General features: G+C 43.4%; 1 protein-coding gene across 2 annotated transcripts; it reads left to right on the top strand.

Moving 5' to 3' along the window:
• The first annotated feature begins 12599 nt into the window (after nt 1–12599).
• ncdn (neurochondrin) lies at nt 12600–23411 on the top strand. Of its 2 annotated transcripts, XM_045694634.2 has the most exons (8): nt 12600–12699; nt 14911–14961; nt 16004–16208; nt 16319–17572; nt 21445–21689; nt 21886–22101; nt 22438–22580; nt 22734–23411. In XM_045694634.2, exons 3-8 carry the CDS (start codon nt 16005–16007, stop codon nt 23153–23155), a joined length of 2484 nt encoding a protein of 827 aa, XP_045550590.1. In that variant the 5' UTR covers nt 12600–12699; nt 14911–14961; nt 16004; the 3' UTR covers nt 23156–23411. The 2 variants fall into 2 exon arrangements, with proteins under 2 accessions (XP_045550590.1, XP_013997416.1); XM_014141941.3 differs by lacking the exon at nt 14911–14961.
• Nucleotides 23412–23452: the final 41 nt, after the last annotated feature.

Raw genomic sequence — 23452 nt, 5'->3', positions numbered from 1 at the left:
GCATTTTCTTGCAAACTTATTGAAAATGAAATACAGAAATATCAAATTACCATAATTATTCACATCCCTGAGTCAATACATGTTAAAGTCACCTTTGGCATGTGTGTCTAAGAGCTTTGCACACATTTATTGTACAATATTTGCACATTATTATTAAAATAATTCTTCAAGCTCTGTCAAGTTGGTTGTTGATCTTCGCAAGACAGGCATTTTCAAGTATTGCCTTAGATTTTCAAGACGATTTAAGTCAAAACTGTAACTAGGTCACTCAAGAACATTCAATGTCGTCTTGGTCAGCAAATCCAGTGTATATACTGTATATACAGTTGAAGTCGGAAGTTTACATTCGCCTCAGCCAAATACATTTAAACTCAGTTTTCACAATTCCTGAAATGTAATCCTAGTAAAAATTCACTGTCTTAGGTCAGTTAGGATCACCACTTTATTTTAAGAATGTGAAATGTCAGAATAATAGTAGAGAGAATGATTTATTTCAGCTTTTATTTCTTTCATCACATTCCCAGTGGGTCAGAAGTTTACATACACTCAATTAGTATTTGGTAGCATTGCCTTTAAATTGTTTAACTTGGGTCAAACGTTTTGGGCAGCCTTCCACAAGCTTCCCACAATAAGTTGGGTGAATTTTGGCCCATTCCTCCTGACAGAGCTGGTGTAACTGAGTCAGGTTTGAAGGCCTCCTTGCTCGCACACGCTTCTTCAGTTCTGCCCACAAATTTTCTATAGGATTGAGGTCAGGGCTTTGTGATGGCCACTCCAATACCTTGAATTTGTTGTCCTTAAGCCATTTTGCCACAACTTTGGAAGTATGCTTGGGGTCATTGTCCATTTGGAAGACCCATTTGCGACCAAGCTTCAACTTCCTGACTGATGTCTTGAGATGTTGCTTCAATACACCACATACTTTTCCCTTCCTCGTGATGCCATCTATTTTGTGAAGTGCACCAGTCCCTCCTGCAGCAAAGCACCACCACAACATGATGCTGCCACCCCTGTGCTTCATGGTTGGGATGGTGTTCTTCGGCTTGCAAGCCTCCCCCTTTTTCCTCCAAACATAACGATGGTCATTATGGCCAAACAGTTCATTTTTGTTTCATCAGACCAGAGGACATTTCTCCAAAAAGTGCGATCTTTGTCCCCATGTGCAGTTGCAAACCATAGTGTGGCTTTTTTATGGCGGGTTTGGAGCAGTGGCTTCTTCCTTGCTAAGTGGTCTTTCAGGTTATGTCGATATAGGACTCGTTTTACTGTGGATATAGATCATTTTGTACCTGTTTCCTCCAGCATCTTTACAAGGTCCTTTGCTGTTGTTCTGGGATTGATTTGCACTTTTCGCACCAAAGTACATGCATCTCTAGGAGACAGAACGCGTCTCCTTCCTGAGCGGTATAATGGCTGCGTGGTCCCATGGTGTTTATACTTGCGTGCTATTGCTTGTACAGATAAACGTGGTACCTTCAGGCGTTTGGAAATTGCTCCCAAGGATGAACCAGACTTGTGGAGGTCTACAATTTTTTTCAGAGGTCTTGGCTGATTTCTTTTGATTTTACCATGATGTCAAGCAAAGAGGCACTGAGTTTGAAGGTAGGCCTTGAAATACATCCACAGGTACACCTACAATTCACTCAAATTATGTCAATTAGCCTATCAGAAGCTTCTAAAGCCATGACATCATTTTCTGGAATTTTCCAAGCTGTTTAAAGGCACAGTCAACTTAGTGTATGTAAACTTCTGACCCACTGGAATTGTGATACAGTGAATTATAAGTGAAATAATCTGTCTGTAAACAATTGTTGGAAAATTACTTGTGTCATGCCCAAAGTAGATGTCCTAACCGACTTGTCAAAACTATAGTTTTAACAAGAAATTTGTGGAGTGGTTGAAAAATAAGTTTTAATGACTCCAACCTAAGTGTATGTAAACTTCCGACTTCAACTGTATATATTGTGTTTTAGGTTATTGTCCTGCTGAAAGGTAAGTTTGTCTCCCAGTGTCTGTTGGAAAGCAGACTGAACCAGGTTTTCCTCTAGGATTTTGCCTGTGCTTAGCTCTATTCTGTCTCTTTTTATCCCCCAAAAACTCCCTAGTCCTTGCCGATGACCAGCATACCCATAACATGATGCAGCCACCACTATGCTTGAAATTATGAAGTGTGGTACTCAGTGATGTGTTGTGTTGAATTTTCCCCCAAACATAACACTTTCTATACAGGACATAAAGTTCATAATTTCTTTGCCACATTTTTGCAGTTTTACTTTAGTTCCTTATTGCAAACAGAATGGATGTTGGGAATGTTTTTATTCTGTACAAGCTTCCTTCTTTTCACTCTGTCATTTAGGTTAGTGTTTTGGAGTAACTACCATGTTGTTGATCCATCCTCAGTTTTCTCCTATCACAGCCATTAAACTCTGTAACTGTTTTAAAGTCACCATTGGCCTCATGGTGAAATCCCTGAGCGGTTTCCTTCCTCTCCTGCAACTGAGTTAGGAAGGATGATGTATCTTTAAAGTGATTGGGTGTATTGATACATCATCCAAAGTGCAATTAATAACTTCACCATGCTCAAAGGGATATTCAATGTCTGCTTTTTTTTTACCGATCTATCAATAGGTGCCCTTCTTTGCGAGGCATTGGTTGAATCGGTGTTTGAAATTCACTACTCGACTGAGGGACCTTAGAGATAATTGTGCATGTGGGGTACAGAGATAAGGTAGTCATTCAAAAATCATGTTAAACACTCTTACTGCACACAGAGTGAGTCCATACAAGTTATTATGTGACTTGTTAAGCACATTTTTACTCCTAAACTTATTTAGGCTTGCCACAACAAAGGGGTTGAATACTTACTGACTCAAGACATTTCAGCTTTTCATTTTTAATTCAGTTGTAAAAATGTCTAAAAACATAATTCAACTTTGACATTATGGGGTATTGTGTGACACAAAATCAAAATTTCATCCATTTTAAATTCAGACTAACACAACAAAATGTGGAAAAAGTCTAGGGGGCTAATTATTTCTGAAGACATTGTATATGTACAGTATATGATGGTGTGTATAGACATTATGGACAGTATATGAATAGAAAAAGTGTGTACAGCAGTAGTTAGGCTGAGCCTTGACCAGTACACAGTGTATACTCTACATATGAAGTGTGTAAAACAGTATGTAAATATTATTAAAGTGGCCAGTTTTCAATGACTATGTAGATAAGTAACATAGTACATTTAAATCTGGGACACTGAAATTAGTATGATATGTTACGTTTGGTATGGTTACTTAATAAGAAAGATGGCTACTTGAGGCAAAAATTTAAGTAGGGTGATTGGTCGCGTTGGATGAGTGGGCGTATAACGCCAACGTCTAGCAACTCATAGGTTGCGAGTTTGAATCTAATCACAGACAACTTTAGCATTTTAGCTAATTAGAAACTTTTCAACTACTTTTTAGCTACTTTGCTACTACTTAGCATTTTAGCTAACCCTTCCCTAACCCTTTTAGCTAACCCTTCACCTAACCCTAACTTTTTAACCGAAATCCTAAACTTAACCCTAAACCCTAACACCTAGCCTAACTAACGTTAGCCAGCTAGCTAACGTTAGCCACCTAGAAAATAGTCTGGGTAGAGTTTCTGGATGGCAGGAAGCTTGGCCCTGGTGATGTACTGGGCCGTACGCACTACCCTCTGTAGTGCCTTGCGGTCGGAGGCCGAGCAATTGCCATACCAGGCAGTGATGCAACCTGTCAGGATGCTCTCGATGGTGCAGCTTTAGAACCTTTTGAGGATCTGAACCCATGCCAAATATTTTCGGTCTCCTGAGGGGGAATAGGTTTTGTTGTGCCCTCTTCTCGACTGTCTTGTTGTGCTTAGACCATGTTAGTATGTTGGTGATGTGGACACCAAGGAACTTGAAGCTCTCAACCTGCTCCACTACAGCCCCGTCGATGAGAATGGGGGCGTGCTCGGGCCTCCTTTTCCTGTAGTCCACAATCATCTCCTTTGTCTTGATCACGTTGAGGGAGAGGTTGTTGTCCTTGCACCACATGGTCAGGTCTCTGACCTCCTCCCTATAGGCTGTCTCGTTGTTGTCGGTGATCAGGCCTACAACTGTTGTGTCATCGGCAAACGTAATGGTGTTGGAGTCGTGCCTGGCCGTGCAGTCTTGAGTGAACAGGGAGAACAGGGGGGGACTGAGCACGCACCCCTGAGGGGCCCCCGAGTTGAGGATCAGTGTGGAGTATGTGTTGTTACGTCCCCTTACCACCTGGGGGCGGCCCGTCAGGAAGTCCAGGATCCAGTTGCAGAGGGAGGTATTTAGTCCCCAGGGTCCTTAGCTTAGTGATGAGCTTTGAAGGCACTATGGTGTTGAACGCTGAGCTGTAGTCAATGAATAGCATTCTCACATAGGTGTTCCTTTTGTCCAAGTGTGAAAGGGCAGTGTAGAGTGCAATAGAGATAGCATCATCTGTGGATCTGTTGAGGCGGTAGGCAAATTGGAGTGGATCTAGGGTTTCTGGGATAATGGTGTTGATGTGAGCCATGACCAGCCTTTCAAAGCACTTCATGGCTACAGACGTGAGTGCCACAGGTTGGTAGTCATTTAGGCAGGTTACCTCAGTGTTCTTGGGCACAGGGACTATGGTGGTCTGCTTGAAACATGTTGGTATTACAGACTCAGACAGGGAGAAGTTGAAAATATCAGTGAAGACACTTGCCAGTTGGTCAGCTCATGCTTGGAGCATACGTCCTGGTAATCCATCTGGCCCTGCGGCCTTGTGAATGCTGACCTGTTTAAAGGTCTTACTCACATCGGCTGCGGAGAGCATGATCACACAGTCGTCCGGAACAGCTAATGCTCGTCTGGTATGCTCGAGTCACTGGGCGGCTCGAGTCACTGGGCAGCTCTCAGCTGTGCTTCCCTCTGTAGTCTGTAATAGTTTGCAAGTCCTTCCACATCCGACAAACGTCAGAGCCAGTGGAGTACGATTCGATCTTAGTCCTGTATTGATGATTTGCCTGTTTGATGGTTCGTCAGAGGGCATAGCGGGATGTCTTATAAGCTTCCGGGTTAGAGTCCCGCTCCTTGAAATCGGCAGCTCTACCCTTTAGCTCAGTGCAGATGTTGCCAGTAATCCATGGCTTCTGGTTGGGGTATGTACGTACAGTCACTGTGGGGATGACGTCATTGATGCACTTGTTGATGAAGCCAGTGACTGATATGGTGTACTCCTCAATGCCATTGGAAGAATCCTGGAACGTATTTCAGTCTGTGCTAGCAAAACAGTCCTGTAGTTTAGCATCTGCTTCATCTGACCACTTTTTATTGACCGAGTCACTGTTGCTTCCTGCTTAAATGTTTGCTTATAAATAGGAATCAGGAGGATAGAATTATGGACAGATTTGCCAAATGGAGGGTGAAGGAGAGCTTTGTACGTGTCTCTGTGTGTGAAGTAAAGGTGGTCTAGAGTTTTTTTCCCTCTGGTTGCACATTTAACATGCTGGTAGAAATTAGGTAAAACTGATTTAAGTTTCCCTGCATTAAAGTCCCTGGCCACTAGGAGCGCCGCCTCTGGATGAGCGTTTTCCTGTTTGTTTATGGCCGTATACAGCTCATTGAGTGCGGTCTTAGTGTCAGCATCAGTCTGTGTTGGTATGTAGACAGCTACGAAAAATACAGATGAAAACTCTCTAGGTAGATAGTGTGGTCTACAGCTTATCAAGAGATACTCTACCTCAGGTGAGCAAAACTCGAGACTTCCTTAGATATCGTGCACCAGCTGTTGTTTACAAATATACATAGACCGCCACCCCTTGTCTTACCAGAGGCTGCTGTTCTATCCTGCCAAAAGAGTTATAACCCGCCAGCTGTATGTTATTAATGTCATCGTTCTGCCACGACTCAGTGAAACATGAGACATTCCAGTTTCTAATGTCCCGTTGGTAGGATATACGTGCTTTTAGTTCGTCCCATTTATTTTCCAGCGATTGTACGTTAAGTTTAGGGAGAGTGCAATTGGAATGCTGACTGCAGGAATGTCCACCAGAGCTGTTGCCAGAGAATTGAATGTTAATTTCTCTACCATATGCCCCCTCCAACATAGTTTTAGTGAATTTGTCAGTACGTCCAACCTGCTTCAAAACTGCAGACCACTTGTAACCAATGTTCCCTCAAAACATTTTTGGCACTGAGCAAATTTCAGGTCTGCTGAGCGCAAACATTAACATAGTGAAAATTCTGTGCAACTTCCAGCGCATGTTTACTGTGAACACTGAGGCTGTACCCACTTTAAGTTACAGTTTTAACAGTGGCCATGTAGGCTACTGTGGCTACTTGATCATAATGTAGTACTGCCAGAGTGGTCTATCATCAAAAGCAATGGAGAAAATGCATCCCATAACATTTTAACATGGAAATAGCTGTTCTATCATTCAGCCTGCAGTAGCAGCCAATGTGTGGAGTTCAATGTAGTCTAGTTCAAAGCAAATGGCACTGATCAATATATTACAATGGTCTATTTGCATATAGGCCTACTGCAGCTCTGATTACATAGGCCAGTGTGGCATAAACAAAGTACACTTTGATGCGTTCTGCCTACAACAAAATATCTTGCATTGTTTGTTTTGTTTCGGTATGTTGCATTGAAAGTGGCTAATATTGCATTGATTCAATAACAATTGCCACAGTAAAGGGAAACATTGATAGCGTTAAGAGGGAAAACTCTAGAACAGTGGTCACCAACCTTTTCTGAGTTAAAATCACTTTGTGTCAAAATGCAAGCCAAGATCTACCATTCAGATTTTTTTTAAACTTTACTTAACATAAGCCTATGCAACAATAACAAATTAAAAACAGTACTGTAGCAATGAGGTTTGTGCAGTAAACTACAGGCCCAATACATTATCACCGCATATTAGCTTTGCTTGAATTTCCCTGCCAATGAATGCATTGTTGTTCAGACCATTTTTTGAAATTATATTAAAAAAATTGAGGTAGGCTATATGATCACACCGGTAATAGGTTCGTTGTTGTATTACTTGTGAAGCACAGTTGAGTGAGCACACATTTAAATCATTTGCTTTAAATTTTTCTGGGCTGATTTTATTAATTTATTTTTTATTTCACCTTTATTTAACCAGGTAGGCCAGTTGAGAACAAGTTCTCATTTACAACTGCGACCTGGCCAAGATAAAGCAAAGCAGTGCGACACAAACAACAACACAGAGTTACACATGGAATAAACAAACGTACAGTCAATAACACAATAGAAAAGTCTATATACAGTGTGTGCAAATGAAGTAAGATTAGGGAGGTAAGGCAATAAATAGGCCATAGTGGCGAAATAATTACAATTTAGCAATTAAACACTGGAGTGATAGATGAGCAGAAGATGAATGTGCAAGTAGAGATACTGGGGTGCAAAGGAGCAAAAAAAAAAATAATAATAATAATAATATGGGGATGAAGTAGTTGGGTGGGCTATTTACAGATGGGCTATGTACAGGTGCAATGATCTGTAAGCTGCGCTGACAGCTGATGCTTAAAGTTAGTGAGGGAGACATGAGTCTCCAGCTTCAGTGACTTTGCAGTTCGTTCCAGTCATTGGCAGCAGAGAATTGGAAGGAAAGGCAGCCAAAGGAGGAATTGGCTTTGGGGGTGACCAGTGAAATAGACTCGCTGGAGCGCATGCTACAGGTGGGTGCTGTTGTGGTGACCAGTGAGCTGAGATAAGGTGGGGCTTTACCTAGCAAACACTTATAGATGACCTGGAGCCTGTGGGTTTGGCGACGAATATGAAGCGAGGGCCAGCCAACGAGAGCATACAGGTCGCAGTGGTAGGTAGTATATGGGGCTTTGGTGACAAGACGGATGGCACTGTGATAGACTGCATCCAATTTGCTGAGTAGAGTGTTGGAGGCTATTTTGTAAATTACATTGCCGAAGTCAATGATCGGTAGAATAGTCCGTTTTACGAGGGTATGTTTGGCAGCATGAATGAAAGATGCTGTGTTGTGAAATAGGAAGCCGATTCTAGATTACATTTTGGATTGGAGATGCTTAATGTGAGTCTAGAAGGAAAGTTTACGATCTAACCAGACACCTAGGTATTTGTAGTTGTCCACATATTCTAAGTCAGAACCGTCCAGAGTAGTGATGCTAGATGGGCGGGCAGGTGCGGGCAGCGATCGGTTGAAGAGCATGCATTTAGTTTTACTTGCATTTAAAAGCAGTTGGAGGCCACGGAAGGGGTGTTCTATGGCATTGAACCAGTGTCCAAAGAAGGGCCAGAAGTATACAAAATGGTGTCGTCTGCGTAGAGGTGGATCAGAGAATCACCAGCAGCAAGAGCAACATCATTGATGTATACAGAAAAAAAGAGTCGGCCCGAGAATTGAACCCTGTGGCACCCCCATAGAGACTGCCAGAGATCCTGACAACAGGCCCTGCGATTTGACACACTGAACTCTGTCTGAGAAGTAGTTGGTGAACCAGGCGAGGCAGTCATTTGAGAAACCAAGGCTGTTGAGTGTGGTGATTGACAGAGTTGAAAGCCTTGGCCAGGTCGATGAATACGGCTGCACAGTATTGTCTTTTATCGATGGCGGTTATGATGTCGTTTATGACCTTGAGCATGGCTGAGGTGCAGCCATGACCAGCTCGGAAACCAGATTGCATAGCGCAGAAGGTACGGTGGGATTTGAAATGGTCGGTGATCTGTTTGTTAACTTGGTTTTCGAAGACCTTAGAAAGGCAGGGTAGGAAAGATATAGGTCTGTAACAGTTTGGGTCTAGGGTGTCTCCCCCTTTGAAGAGGGGGATGACCGCGGCAGCTTTCCAATCTTTGGGGATCTCAGATGATATGAAAAAGAGGTTGAACAGGCTAGTAATAGGGGTTGCAACAATTTTGGCGGATAATTTTAGAAAGAGGGTCCAGATTGTCTAGCCCAGCTGATTCGTAGGGGTCCAGATTTTGCAGCTCTTTCAGAACATCAGCTATCTGGATTTGGGTGAAGGAGAAATGGGGGAGGCTTGGGCAAGTTGCTATGGGGGGTACAGAGCTGTTGGCCAGGGTAGGGGTAGCCAGGTGGAAAGCATGGCTAGCCGTAGAAAAATGCATGTTGAAATTCTCAATTATCGTGGATTTATCGGTGGTGACAGTGTTTCCTAGCCTCAGTGCAGTGGGCAGCTGGGAGGAGGTGCTCTTATTCTCCATGGACTTTACAGTGTCCCAGTTTGTGCTACAGGATGCAAACTTCTGTTTGAAAAAGCTAGCCTTTGCTTTCCTAACTGCCTGTGTATATTGGTTCCTAACTTCCCTGAAACGTTGCATATCGCGGGGGCTATTCGATGCTAATGGAGAACGCCACAGGATGTTTTTGTGCTGGTCAAGAGCAGTCAGGTCTGGAGTGAACCAAGGGCTATATCTGTTCCTGGTTCTACATTTTTTTGAATGGGGCATGCTTATTTAAGATGGTGAGGAAAGCACTTTTAAAGAATAACAAGGCATCCTCTACTGACGGAATGAGGTCAATATCCTTCCAGGATACCTGGGCCAGGTCGATTAGAAAGGCCTGCTCGCTGAAGTGTTTTAGGGAGCGTTTGACAGTGATGAGAGGTTGTCGTTTGACCGCGGACCCATTACGGACGCAGGTAATGAGGCAGTGATCGCTGAGATCCTTGTTGAAGACAGCAGAAGTGCATTTAGAGGGCAGGTTGGTCAGGATGATATATATGAGGGTGCCGGTGTTTACGGATTTGGGGTTGTACCTGGTAGGTTCCATGATAATTTCGGTGAGATTGAGGGCATCTAGCTTAGATTGTAGGACGGCCGGGGTGTTATGCATATCCCAGTTTAGGTCACCTAACAGCACAAACTCTTTAGATAAATGGGGGCAATTAATTAACATATGGTGTCCAAGGCACAGCTGGGGGCTGAAGGGGGTCTGTAACAAGTGGCAACAATGAGAGACTTATTTCTGGAAAGGTGGATTTTTAAAAGTAGAAGCTCGACCTGTTTGGGTACAGACCTGGATAGCATGACAGAACTCTGCAGGCTGTCTCTGCAATAGATTGCAACTCCACCCCCTTTGGCAGTTCTATCTTGGTGGAAAATGTTGTAGTTGGGGATGGAAATTTCAGAATTTTTGGTGGCCTTCCTAAGCCAGGATTCAGACACGGCTAGGACATCAGGGTTGGCGGAGTGTCCTAAAGCAGTGAAAAAAACCTATGTGTTGCGTGACGATGAGAGAGGTTTCGTCTCTGGAGGCATCAATTAACCTAGGTGAGGTCTCCGCATGTGTGTGGGGTGGGACGAAAGAGCTATCTAAGGCATTTTGAGCGGGACTGAGGGATCTACAGTGAAATAAAACAATAAAAACTAGCCAAGATAGCAGTAGACAAGGCATATTGACAGAGAGAGGCATAAAGCAATCACAGGTGTTGATCAGGAGAGCTAAGACAACAACGGGTAAATGGCGATGAATGGCAGAGCGGGTCAGTAAAGTACATACAGGACCTGAGTTCGAGGCTGGGGCCGACAGGTAAACAAAATGAGGTACCGTGTTATTGAAACAGTCCAGGGGGCATCAGCTGTGTAGCCGAGTGATCATAGGGTCAAAAGAGCAGCAATAGGTGAGTCAAGGTGCTGTTCGGTATTCACTACTACGCTGGGCGAGCAGGGAACACAGCGTTCAGAAAAGCTAGCGGGCCGGGGCTAGTAGATGGTTCTGCGGCGATATCGTAACAGAATAGCCTGTTGAGACCACATCGGGCGATCACGTCGGCAGTCCAGTCGTGATGGATCGGCGGGGCTCCGTGTCAACAATAAAGGGTCCAGGCCAATTGGCAAAGGAGGTATTGTAGCCATAGAATTAGCATGGGCCTAGCTCGAGGCTAGCTGGTGCTAGCTTCGGGACAGAGGTGTTAGCTAACAGTATCCACTGTTTGCAGCTCACTAGCTGCGATGACCCGGAGTAATGATCCGGTGTAATGATCCAGAGCGGCAGAAATCCGGTGATATGGTAGAGAGAAGGAGTCCGATATGCTCTGGGTTACTCCGATATGCTGATGGTCAGTCTCAGCAAGGGAGAGAGCAGCAGACTGAGGGTCTGCCTCTCAACATCACTCAGCTCTCCCTTCCCTCCACTGACACTGACCAAAATGGTACACAGTCTTCCAGCTGATGGCGAAACTCAAGTCACACCACATTATTTCTGCCTCATGCACAAAATCATGTTGATACTCCTATGAACAGTGAAAGTGAAATATTGCTCGATATTAAGTAAAACCCACCACTAATAATAACAACAACGCAAGCCTATAGATACACTTTCATTCTCATTCATTACTACTGCAATGCTTGTTGTAGCGCTGTGTAAATAGGAAGAACGCGCATTTTCTGGCTTGTAAAAGTGGTCAATACAAAGTGTTGACAGTGCTGAGTAAGAACTTAAAAACAGCATATCTTTGCTGTATTCATTGACAGTCTCTCTCTAGTCATGGTTTTAAACGTTTTGAAATCTCACAGTATCAACTTTGCTGTATCTTTCTTTTATGTCTGCTACGTTACTGCAGACACGGTCATCTGAGCCATACAATTGGCCAGCGGTAGACCTATTGTGCACTTGATTTGCTCTCTGGGCCAGCCGGGAAGGTAGAGTTTTTACCTTCAGACACATGAAATGGTTAAAAATGGCAACAATTTGCCTAAAAGGCGCACAGGGCAGCTAAATCGGGTGCCCCTACCGCCAACAGCCCGTGAAGAATAAAAAACAATAGGAATACAAAGGCTTTATCGTTGAGGTTTTTACAGAAATGTTTGGCAATTGACTAGGAATGCCTTGGAGATCAACCGGTTGATGACCACTGCTCTAGAAAGTTGAGTGAAGTTCAATCTCGTGCTTCTCTCTTTGGCAGTTCCGGGGAGCTGTGTGGCAGTCTTGGGCTACTGTGCTTGCAGCTTAGAGGAAACACTGCTTGTAACCACAGCAGCCCAGGACCTCCACATTTGGCTTCTTCATCTTCTAAGGAATATTTCTGTCTATAATAAAGCCCTTTTGTAGGGAAAAACTAATTCTGATTGGCTGGGCCTGGCTCCCCAGTGGGTGGGCCTATGCCCTCCCAGGCACACTCATGGCTGCGCCCCTGCCCAGTCATGTGAAATCCATAGATTAGAGCCTAATTTATTTATTTCAATTGAGTGATTTCCTTATATGAACTGTAACAATGTAAAATCTTTGAAATTGTTGCGTTTGTATTTTTGTTCAATATAGTTCACAAAAACTGGCTTCTGAGAGGTCTTGCTTGCGCAGTTTGCGACTTAATATAAACCTAAACACGATTAATCCAATCACGTCCGTCTCACGCAGCCAAGTAATTGCAATCTTTTGGAGTAACTTTTATTACTATGACAAAACACAACATTATCAAAGAGCATTGAAAGAATGTGCCAATATTTTGCTTTGCCAACCAAAATATAAACGTTCCCGAGAACGGGACACCAACCAAAATGGCGTCCTTACATGTCAAAGAACCTCCTCATGATTGGCCGATAATAATTTGTTGATCACGTTGATTGGTTGTTGTAACCATCTCTTATTTTGACAGCTTACTTTCGTGGATCTCATTCTCTTGTGCAGCGCTGAAAGTTGAATGAACAAATAAAGAACGCAGCTAGCCTAAATGTGAGTATGTTTGTAGCTACTTCGACTAATTATTTTATCACAGTAGTTTTCAATGTATGTCAGAGAAAATGCTAAAATATATGTACGCTGAACGTAAACGATATGAGTTCATTAGCCACAACACTTTGGAAAGCTTACTAATTTGAGTTAGCCTAGCCCTTGAACATCACTCTCAGTTCCACAAGAGCCATTGGATGAAGGTGTCTTCTGTTCGCTCGGTCTGAACATATGGTACGGTTTAGGAAGGAATAAGGACCATATCTTTCATATGAGCGATACATTTTTTCCTAAAAATAAAATGTTAAATTGGCGCTCACCTTTTTTATAGGGTTAGGCCAGGTTCGTGTTCCCACATGGCCATATTTCTATGTTACAGCGGCTCCGAACACGAATGTGTAGAAGGTCGCCAGAAACGTGTTGTCACTGAAAAATACTGTCAGCTGCAACTGATAAAGCTGGTTAAAACAGTGTGTATTTTGCTTTTGTGAAATAGTTTGTGATATTTTTATTTTACCTTTTATTTAACTAGGCAAGTCATTTAAGAACAAATTCTTAATTTCAATGACGGCCTAGGAACAGTGCCTGTTCAGGGGCAGAACGACAGATTTGTACCTTGTCAGCTCGGGGATTTGAACTTGCAACCTTTTGGTTACTAGTCCAACGCTCTAACCACTAGGCTACCCTGCCGCCCAGAAAAGGGCTTTGTTTTTGGAACCGTATCGTAATTGAGAATCGATTCATGTTTAGATGGAGTATTTTGCTGTTAGAGCCAGTCTACCTCTGCAAATAACAAGGCTCCTTAAGAGTAGGGATGCCAAACTTCCAGGCTGCTGCACAGACACTGGAGGCTTTAGTCTAGAGCAGGGTTTCCCAAGCTCGGTCCTGGGGCACACCCTGGGTGCACGTTTTGGTTTTTGCACTAGCACTACACAGCTGATTCCAGGATCAAATTTGGGAAACACTGGTCTAGAGCGCTGAGCTAAATTGTTTGAGAGCTTTTTAAAACTCTTAATTGGTTATGAGTGAGAAATGTCATTGTTGCAATAGTTTGAGTGGGTAACATACTATCACCTTAAATTGACATGTAGAATTATTTTTGCCATATTATATTCTTCTATATTGCTCTAATTTCCCTAATGTGGACAGTTTGTTACTACTTTACACCCTGTAAAATTTGAGTGGAATTACATCCTTTATACCTCAGGTTGGTGATATTAGTATAAAACTGTATAGCCATCACGATGACATGAGATCGATTGCTTAAAACAGATACACATCTTTGGTTTTGTACTGTTGATGTGTCACACCCACTGGGATGCGCAGGACTTTGAACGCGGAGTTAAGGAAATGGCACGGAAAATTTGGGGCTTGTTTCTATAAAAGTCGCTTGCCGCACACCAATACATGAATTCAACTGTCCAGCTATCACTAAAATAGCAGCCAACCGTTGTCACTTTTATCCTATGCTGCGTCGTTATTTATTTAATTTAACTAACAGAAAAACTGGTCTGTTCCTTTTCTGTGGTGGCAGCCTCCCGAAATCAATATCTGACATTCCAAAATATAGATAAGCCTCCTACAATTTCTCATCTAACCAACCGTGTATAGGTTGTTCCAAGTTTCCGTGTGGCCTTTGAATAGTGTTAGTGTAAACAGCGCTACATCCAAAGCGTTTGATTTCAGCGTGATATCGACGTGATTAACAAAAAAGTGTTGCATTACACTTACCGCGTTAGCGACCGATTTGATTCAAAATGCAGCGCATCAACGTGATATCGACATGAGTAATAGACAAGTGTTGCGTTTCTGTTTTGGTGACCCTCAAAATGTATCACTCCAAAATGTAGCTGACTGTCTTCTGCAGGTTGTTCTCTAACCAGTAATGTAAAAAATATCTCCAGTTTCACTCCACAAAGGAAGTACTGCATGCTCTAGTTTTATCTGGTCTTGATTATTGTCCAATCACATGGTCAAGTGCTGCAAAGAAGGACCTAGTTAAGCTGCAGCTGTCCCAGAACAGAGCAGCACGTTTTGCTCTTCACTGTAATCAGAGGGCTAATATTAATCATGTGCATGTCAGTCTCTCTTGGCTAAGAGTTGAGGAAAGACTGACAGGGTTCTTCTTGTTTGAAAAGAAACATAGTGTTGGAAATTCCAAGTTGTTTGCATAGTCACCTTACACACAACACTAACACATACTTACTCCACCAGATATGCCACCAGGGGTCTTTTCACAGTCCCCAGGCCCAGAACAAATTCAAGGTAACGTACAGTTGGTTGCATGGAACTCTCTTCCATGTCATATAGTGCAAGTGAACAGCAAACCTGTTTTATAAAAAAAAAACACCAATAAAGCAAGACCTCCCGTCACAACGCCTCTCCCCCGTTTGACCTACTTTTTGTGTGTATGTACTGACATGTATGTGTAACTGATCAATGCAAACACACACTACATGTTAATGTTTTTTAATGTGAAGTCCTTTTGGTTATGTGTAAGACTAGTTGTCGGCTAACGGGGATCCTAATAAAGAATAATGTGGGTTTTTTAGGTGTTAGTTTCGTCAGCACGTACAACCTTATTTTTATTTTTTTCCCCCCTAATCGATAAGTGGTTTATTGCCATAGGGTTTTTTTGGTGCATGTGCAGTTTATAAAAACTACAAGTAATAGGATTACTATTGTTGCACATGTATGTGCAGATAGTACATTTTATGTTTGTCTTCAATATATCACAAATGTCTTGTCAACAGGAAGCAGCGACAGCATCCTTTTCAACTTACGTTTTAGGAATATAAATTGAACTTTAAACATGATTTTTCCAATGGTATTGTACTTAATCAGGTAAAAACTTTTGAATGAGTTCAAAAATGTGTTGATTTATTTTGATGAAATACCAGAAATCACCAAAACTGGTTTGGTCTACCTATTAAGAGTACATCTTGGGATAGTTAGGCTAGCTAGCTACACAGCTAACATGAACATAATTCAATGCACAACAAGACTTATTTCATAATATAAGAGTTCAGGTGGGCCTTCGCACTTCAGCAAACAAAGGAAAGGAGTGGTGCTCCACAACAATGACAAAAATCATGAGAATAGCTTACCAAGGAAAAACTTCCAAAAGGACTAATTTGAGGTTAGCGCTTGACAAAACAAAGGCAGTGGTTTATTTTTGCTCACTAATCCAATGTACAGGATGTGAACAGGCTGACGTCTTCCTACCTCAATTTGTTGTGGGGATGGGGCATTGTCTGGATCTCTGTCTCACTCATTTTCACCACTGATATGTATAATGTGTTTACAGGATGGCATTAGCAATGGCTGAGGGTACATTTATTGTGAGCTCTGAGAGTGATTCCAGTGGCGAACACACAGGCAGTGAGGAAGGAGAGGGAGCTCCACTGGCGATAGATGGCTTGTCTGCTGCCCAGCGCGAGGTCCTGGAGCGCTGTCTACACACACTCACCCACGCCAAAAACGACAGCCACACACTCGCTGCACTCCTCCTGGTAAGAGTGTCACCAGTCTACCTTATCTCTGACCTGTAGTAATTCTAATTAATCTGGTATGGTGGGTTAAAAAAATATATATTCTCCATCCTTCACTTTCTGTTCTGTAGATTACACGATTGTGTCCAGCAGGCCAGCTTGACAGTGCGACGCTGCGGCGCATCTTTGAGGCGGTGGGGCTAAGTCTTCCAGCTCGCCTGCTGGTGACTGCGGTCCGGGGGAGTGACGCCTCCGGCTTGCCCCCAGAGGAGCTTCTGTCTCTGGGCACAGCTCTGCTGGCTGCCCTCAGCACAGACCCAGACATGGCCGCCCACCCACAGCTCCTTACCACCATCCCTCTACTGCTAGGGCTGCTGGCCGATGGGCCCAAATGGAGCCCGCAGAAACAAGCCAAGCACCAGGCTAGACAAGGGATGGAACCAGACCAGCCAAGCCAGGCTGAAGATGAACAGTCATCACAGAGCACGAACACTACCAAAGAGCCTGTCCAGGACACTGCGGGATTCAAAGCACCATCTCAGGATGCGACGAGCCCTACAGGCTCTGAAGAAGGTACTGCAGAAAATGGAGCTCCAACTTCCCATTCAACAGTCAAACTGGATGAGGCCTTGACTACAGACTGTTACCAGGTTCTGATTACAGTGTGTGCTTTACCCCGGGGCCCAGATCAGCTCCTGGCCAGGGGTGCTGTCCCAGCTCTTTGTCGGGCCTTGGAGCAGAAACAGACACTGAGCCATGAAAAAGGACTACCTCTTCTTGGTGCCCTGCTCTCAGGCAAAACTAAAGAGAGAGCCTGGAGTAAGCACCCAGCCGAACTCCTCTCTCTCCTGGCCAGAGTCTCCCAAGACTTCTGCCAAGCCACTGGCCTCACCCAGCTCGATATGTGTGCCCTGGTTCCGCAGTTCCTGCCCTCGCCAGGTGGAACACCAAAGGACACTGACCTAACGCCAACTGTGGTCAGTCTGTGGGCGGCCCTGAGGCCCATGCTGCAGGCCAAGCTGACCCCAGGTCAATTAGGCCCTGTGTTAGTCCTCTCCGCCTGCCTGTTGGACCTGTGTGGCTGGGAGCCTGTGGGGCCACCTAAGTTCTGTTGCCTGCTGGTGAACCGGGCCTGTGTGGAGGTGAGGATGGGCCTGGAGGAGCCCCCCGATACAGAGCTGAGCCCCCAGCTGCAGCAGACACTCACTGCCTGCTACCGCATCATGGAAGCGGCCATGGAGCAGGCCTGCAGCAGCCAGGGAGTCGCCCAGCAGAGCGATGCCCAGCCACAGACTGCCATCACTGGGCTCAGTCTGCAGCAGAGCAGGCAGGTTCTCCGGGTTCTGGAGGAGGCCTTCTCGGCAGTCATCTATCACCTGCAGCAGGTAAGAGAACGAGGAAAAGAAGATGCATTCATACTCATTATACACACCAGCCAGAGTGTCTGTAAGAAAGTGTAGGTGGAGTTAAATTCAAATCATGTTTCCCACAAGATAACTGTGTGTCGTGGACAGTACAAAGCACAGACACACAAAATTCACAATAGGGTAAACCCATTTGATTTCAAGTGCTTTTTGACAACATCCCTTTTGTTTTAAGCATAACTTTCAATACATTTTTGCCCATGGAAGAAGTGGTCACCTGAATGCCAAAACTTTCAGAAGATAGAGGTGCTCGAAGTTGAGCCATTTTGCATACCCACCCTACCATTACGTCTTCATCACTGGAAAAGCTAAACGGTTGAGTTTGATATAATTTAAAAGCTCACAAAAAGGGTTGTCAAACTATTCTAAAATATCTAGAAAAATGTTTTATATATATTTTTTAATTATTTTAATGGTAATTATCAAAATATGGGTGAACTCTTTTTTTTAATATATATACTCACGTTGTAGCTTAGACGCTGCTTTACAGAATTGGAGGATTTGTGTCTCAACTGATGGCGGGATCAAAACAAGAACCTCAGATAATGTAAAATAGGGTCTATGCGAATATATATTTTGGGATGATTGACATTTTTAACCTCTTGATGCACGTTAAGGACAGGTGGCGCTATAGCGAATTTTGAAAAAAAAATACGTGCCAATTTTAAACGGCCTCCTACTCAAACTCAGAAGCTAGGATATGCATATAATTAGTAGATTTGGATAGAAAACACCCTAAAGTTTCTAAAACTGTTTGAATGGTGTCTGTGAGTATAACAGAACTCATATGGCAGTCAAAACCCCGAGACAGATCCTAACAGGAAGTGGAAATCTGATTTGTGGAATCACTTTCAAGTCTTTGCCTATGAAACACACCGTGAGTTAGGATTCATTGAGCACTTCCTAAGGCTTCCACTAGATGTCAACAGTCTTTACAAAGTGGTTTGAGTCTTCTCCGGTAGAAACTGACCGAACGAGAGGCCTGGAAAGTTGGTCATAGGGGGAGGGCCATTACTACTATGACGCGGGCGCCCATGGGTAGCCTCCCCTTCCGAAACGTTTAGTAAGACAATGCAATCGTCCGCCTTGAATATTATTGAAGCTCTGATTGAAAAAGGCCCTAAAGATTTATGTTATACAACGTTTGACATGTTTGAACGAACGTAAATATATATTTTTTGCACATTCGTGACGACAAGTCCCGCGCGCTTCAGTACATTTTGAGTAGCCTTCGGAACGCGCTAACAAGAAGGAGCTATTGGGACATAATTTATTAACTTTTTCGAACAAAACTACATTTGTTGTGGACCTGGGATTCCTGGAAGTGCCTTCTGATGAAGATAATCAAAGGTAAGGGAATATTTACAATAGTATATTTGATTTTAGATGGTTCCAAGATGGCGCTAACCTGTATCGCCTAGCCTATTTTTCTGAGCATAGCACCTCGTTTATTGCAAAGTGTGATTTCCCAGTAAAGTTATTTTTAAATCTGGCAATGCGGTTGCATTCACGAGATGTTCATCTATAATTCTTTGAATGACAATATTACATTTTAAAAATGTTTTCGAATAGTAATTTAGTCAATTGTAGTGCTGATTCACCGGATGCATTTGAGGGAAAATATTTTCTGAACATCACGCGCCGATGTAAAATGCTGTTTTATATATAAATATGAACTTTATCGAACAAAATAATGCATGTATTGTGTAACATGATGTCCTAGGAGTGTCATCTGATGATTGTCAAAGGTTAGTGCTTCATTTAGCTGTGTTTTGGTTATTTGTGATGCATGTGGTTGGTCGGAAAATGGCGGTGTGGCTATTTTGACGATGTACTCTCCAATGTAATGTTTTGCTTTCGCTGTAAAGCCTTTTTGAAATCGGACAACGTGGTTCGATTCAGGAGAAGTGTATCTATAAAACGGTGTAAAATAGTCCTATGTTTGAGAAACAGGAATTATTAGATTTGGTTATGAATATGGCGCTCTGATTTTTCGCTGGATGTTGATCCCGAATACGGGATCAGCGCGTCAAGAGGTTTTAAGTTACCTTTTTTTTTTAATTGTATTTGATCTTTTTTTAATTTTTTTTTACCTCTTACACTTTATGGATAGGGCTAAATTGAAATGTTTCTTGAAGAAGAAATGTAGAAAGCATATTCATACCCATGGTAGCAATTAAAAGGGACCAGTTTGGAGGTTATGGGAAAAGTATTAGACAAAAGGTGAGGACACAACAGTTCACCTGACACTAGTGAATCCAAATATTACACTGTTGATTTTTATGTGCATTTTACCGTTCTTTACCTAATATCTTTAACTAAATCTGGAAATACATTCAGTAACATGATAAGAATATTCTAGGAAAATTTGGGATGGGTGCAACCTAACACGGAACCCAAACCAGCTGCGCGCCATCGTGCATAAATTTATTTTGTCCCCCACACCAAACGCAATCACTACACGCAGGTTAAAATATCAAAACAAACTCTGAATCAATTATATTAATTTGGGGACAGGTTGAAAAGCATTAAACATTTATGGCAATTTAGCTAGCTTACACTTCCAAAGGTTTGAGTGAGGTCTAACTGGTGTTTCCAAGTGGCCACACACCTAAGTGTGCACAGTTCCTAAGTAATTTCAATGTGTTTTATATGACTCGAAGAGTCTTCAACTATAAGGTGTTTCTTTTTAGCTCTTCTAGCTGTGCCGTTGAGGAACTAGAGCAAGTACACTTGTAGTTTTGTTTGGAATACAGCATTGCATTCCCCTGCCTTCACACAAGTACTGTTTACGCAATCCAAAAACGGTCCATAATAAATGTCATTCTGGGTCAGGTGGGCATAATTTGAAAGCTTGTTCTATTTCCAACATGACTAGCTAAATTGTATTTTATAATCTTATAGTATCAGGCTTTCACGAGGCAATTCAGCGAAGCAGATGGTAATTTTGGTGCGCATAGAATGGAAAGATGAGTGCGTTCTGATGCGTGGTCCGCGGCAAATTTTCTTCACAAATTTTCTTCACAATACAACCTTCTGTTCAGGACAACCCAGGGTATAACGCCATGTCATCTTGTAACTGTACATCAAACTTAGTGATCATAAACGTTGACACTCTATATTACATGAGTTTTATGATATGGAAATGTGAAGTGCACATTTGGACTCACGGGCGATTGGCTTGCTTGTATGACATCAAAGCAATATTTGTTCGAATCCTCAGCATCTCATTTTTCACAATACATCGAGTCCTCGTAATTTGCAGCATTTCCTTCACTCGGACAACCAAAGATGTGTAAAAGTTGCCAAATTAGTGGGAGGGATGTGGCCAACTTCTTGTTGCACGCGGTGGTCAAGTTCAGAACGACTGTCAGTCAAAACCCATACAGAGCTGTGGAGCGGAGACCCTGAGCTCTGATACTCATGTATAGCATTTAACTGTACAGCCACTGCGTTCCAATTTAGGCGCTTATCAGTCTCAAAATCTTCAATTTTCAACCCGTTTACGGGTAGAAGTGCAAAGGGCTATATTTTCCAGTGATGAAGACATGGATGCCTCATGGTATGGTGGGGTATGCAAAATGGGTTAACTTTGAACATGTTTACGTTTTGACATTCGGGTCCAAAAAGTCACTTTCTGAGCCCTCCTACAATGGGGAAATATATTGAAGGCTTCGTTCAAATCAAAAGGGGTGCTGTCAAAAAGTGATTGAATTCAAATGGATTTATCCAATATAGTAGTGTTTAACTTATCACACTTTGAGCTTTGCTCAAAGAGTACTCCTGTAAGAGAAGGCTGACTCTGAAACTAACTTTTAAGTATTTTTCTCCAGGTTGATCCGAGTCGTTACGGCGACCCCTTCATTTTCGCCACATTCCGTTCCCTCTGCGCCTGGCTCGCCGAAGAGACTTCCTGTCTCAAGGAAGAAGTGACTGCCCTCTTGCCCTTTCTGATGGGCTATGCCAGAAGCCATCTGCAGGGAGAGAGTCAGGACCAGGGTCTTTCCAATTGGATGTCGGAGATGTCTGTAGGGGACTGCTCACAGGGAGGGGCTTGGACAGGAAAAGATGCTGTAAGGTAGGTTGACTCTGATTCCAGTCCCAATTGAATTCTTTAAAAGATTGCTCCAGGTAACTGCATGCTGGGTTTAGTGCAGGTTCTGCTGACAGTCCCAAGCTGTGTGCATTTATCAGGAGTTGACTGCATTTTGAAAACAGGATCTTAAGCCACAGCCTCTCTCCTGCTCTCCTCCACCCCCCCACCCCCCCTCTAGGTATCTCCTCCCAGCTCTGTGCCACCTCTCTGCAGAGGACGCCCCAAGAAAGGTGTTACTCACCCTGGACACCCCAGGTCTCCTGGTGACCTTCCTAACCCAGGGATGGGGTGACCTGCGGGGGAAAGGAGGGGCAGCGTTAGCCCGGGACCCCAGTATGGAGACAGCCTGCTCGGCCCTGCTCAACTTCACTGTCACGGAGCCGGAGCGAGTCAGGTACAAAATAATAAACACTACACACAGCTGCCCTTGCAGAGACCCAATACACACGTATGTGTTGTATAACGAATGTTTTGTAGAGACTGTAATGCACACACGTACGCTATAAAACACACATAGCATAGTTTCATTTACAGATACTGGTGACTAGTTGGGATGGATTTTTATACAGCAAAATGGGGTCGTTTTGTGTTGACTATGAAAGAAATGAAAATGAATCTCCCCCTCAATGGTAAATAGTTCACCAACTGCAAGTTCACATTGGGGATGCATAATATTACAATATAACCTGTGTGACAAAATCTTTTATTTATGCACAATCTTGTCTCTCAGAAAGGACCCTTGTTTCAGAAGCCTTGAGTCACTGTTGAGTGAAGCACTTCCTGTTCTCCTGCACAAACCCCGCCTCTTGGTCCTGGCTGCCAATCTTTGTACTCTGGGGCTCATGATTGGCAGGCTTAAACCAGCTCCTAAAGGTGAGTTAACATGGCTTTGTTTTTAGATGAGTGAACAGGACAATTTCTGTCTTAATAGAATTGTTAATTTTTGCAATTGTATAAATGTATGCCTAATACATTCCCTCTAAATTCATTGAAGCCTGTCTTTGTATTTCTTCTACCATGTTCCAGCTCCGGTTGAAGCAGGCCAGAGGCGGTTCATCTCCGCAGCCCTGCGATTCCTCCGTGGTGCCCTGGACTCCAGCTCGGGCCCGGGCCCAGTTAGGGTGAGCCCTGCCTGGGAGGAGTGGTGGGAGGAGGTTGGGGAGCTGTGGAGGCTGGGTCTGCAGGCCCTGGGAGGTTGTGTGAAGGCCCAGCCCTGGATCATCACCCTGGTCAGGGAGGAGGGTTGGCTCAACCACACCCTTGCCATGTTGGGCTCCTGTAGCACCCTGCCTGACCCCCACACCCAGGGGGCACTAGAGGAGGCCCTCTGCGCATTGGCACTCCAGTGCCCATTCTGTCGACAGGAGATCAGTGTCCTCCTGAAGAGCAGTGCCAAGGGAGCCTTGGGAAGCATGGGCAGTCTGAGGAAATCCCTTACCACAAACTGAAGCACTTGTGTATTGATCATGAAGATGAGGGCCAGGAGTTTTTCCTGAGCAGACGCGTAACATGATTAGGAAAAACTTCAGCCTCGAGACTAAGACAAAATGGCTGAATATATCATTGTGTTTAGTAACAGGCTATATTTGCTTTGTCATATGCTTCCTGATAAACATGTCAGTTGTTTGTAAGATGGTATGACTGTAAATAAGCAGTCTGTTACATGTATGAAAGTGAAGAATAAAATAATTATTTTGTTAAAGATTTCATCTTAAGTGTTTTCATTTTGAAGCAGAATGTTCCTT

The sequence above is a fragment of the Salmo salar genome, chromosome 14 (genome assembly GCF_965601325.2).
Source record: "Salmo salar chromosome 14, fSalSal1, whole genome shotgun sequence".
NCBI lineage: Eukaryota > Metazoa > Chordata > Actinopteri > Salmoniformes > Salmonidae > Salmo > Salmo salar.
Note: the sequence above shows the minus strand (reverse complement) of the source record. Positions and strands in the feature narration are given on the sequence as shown.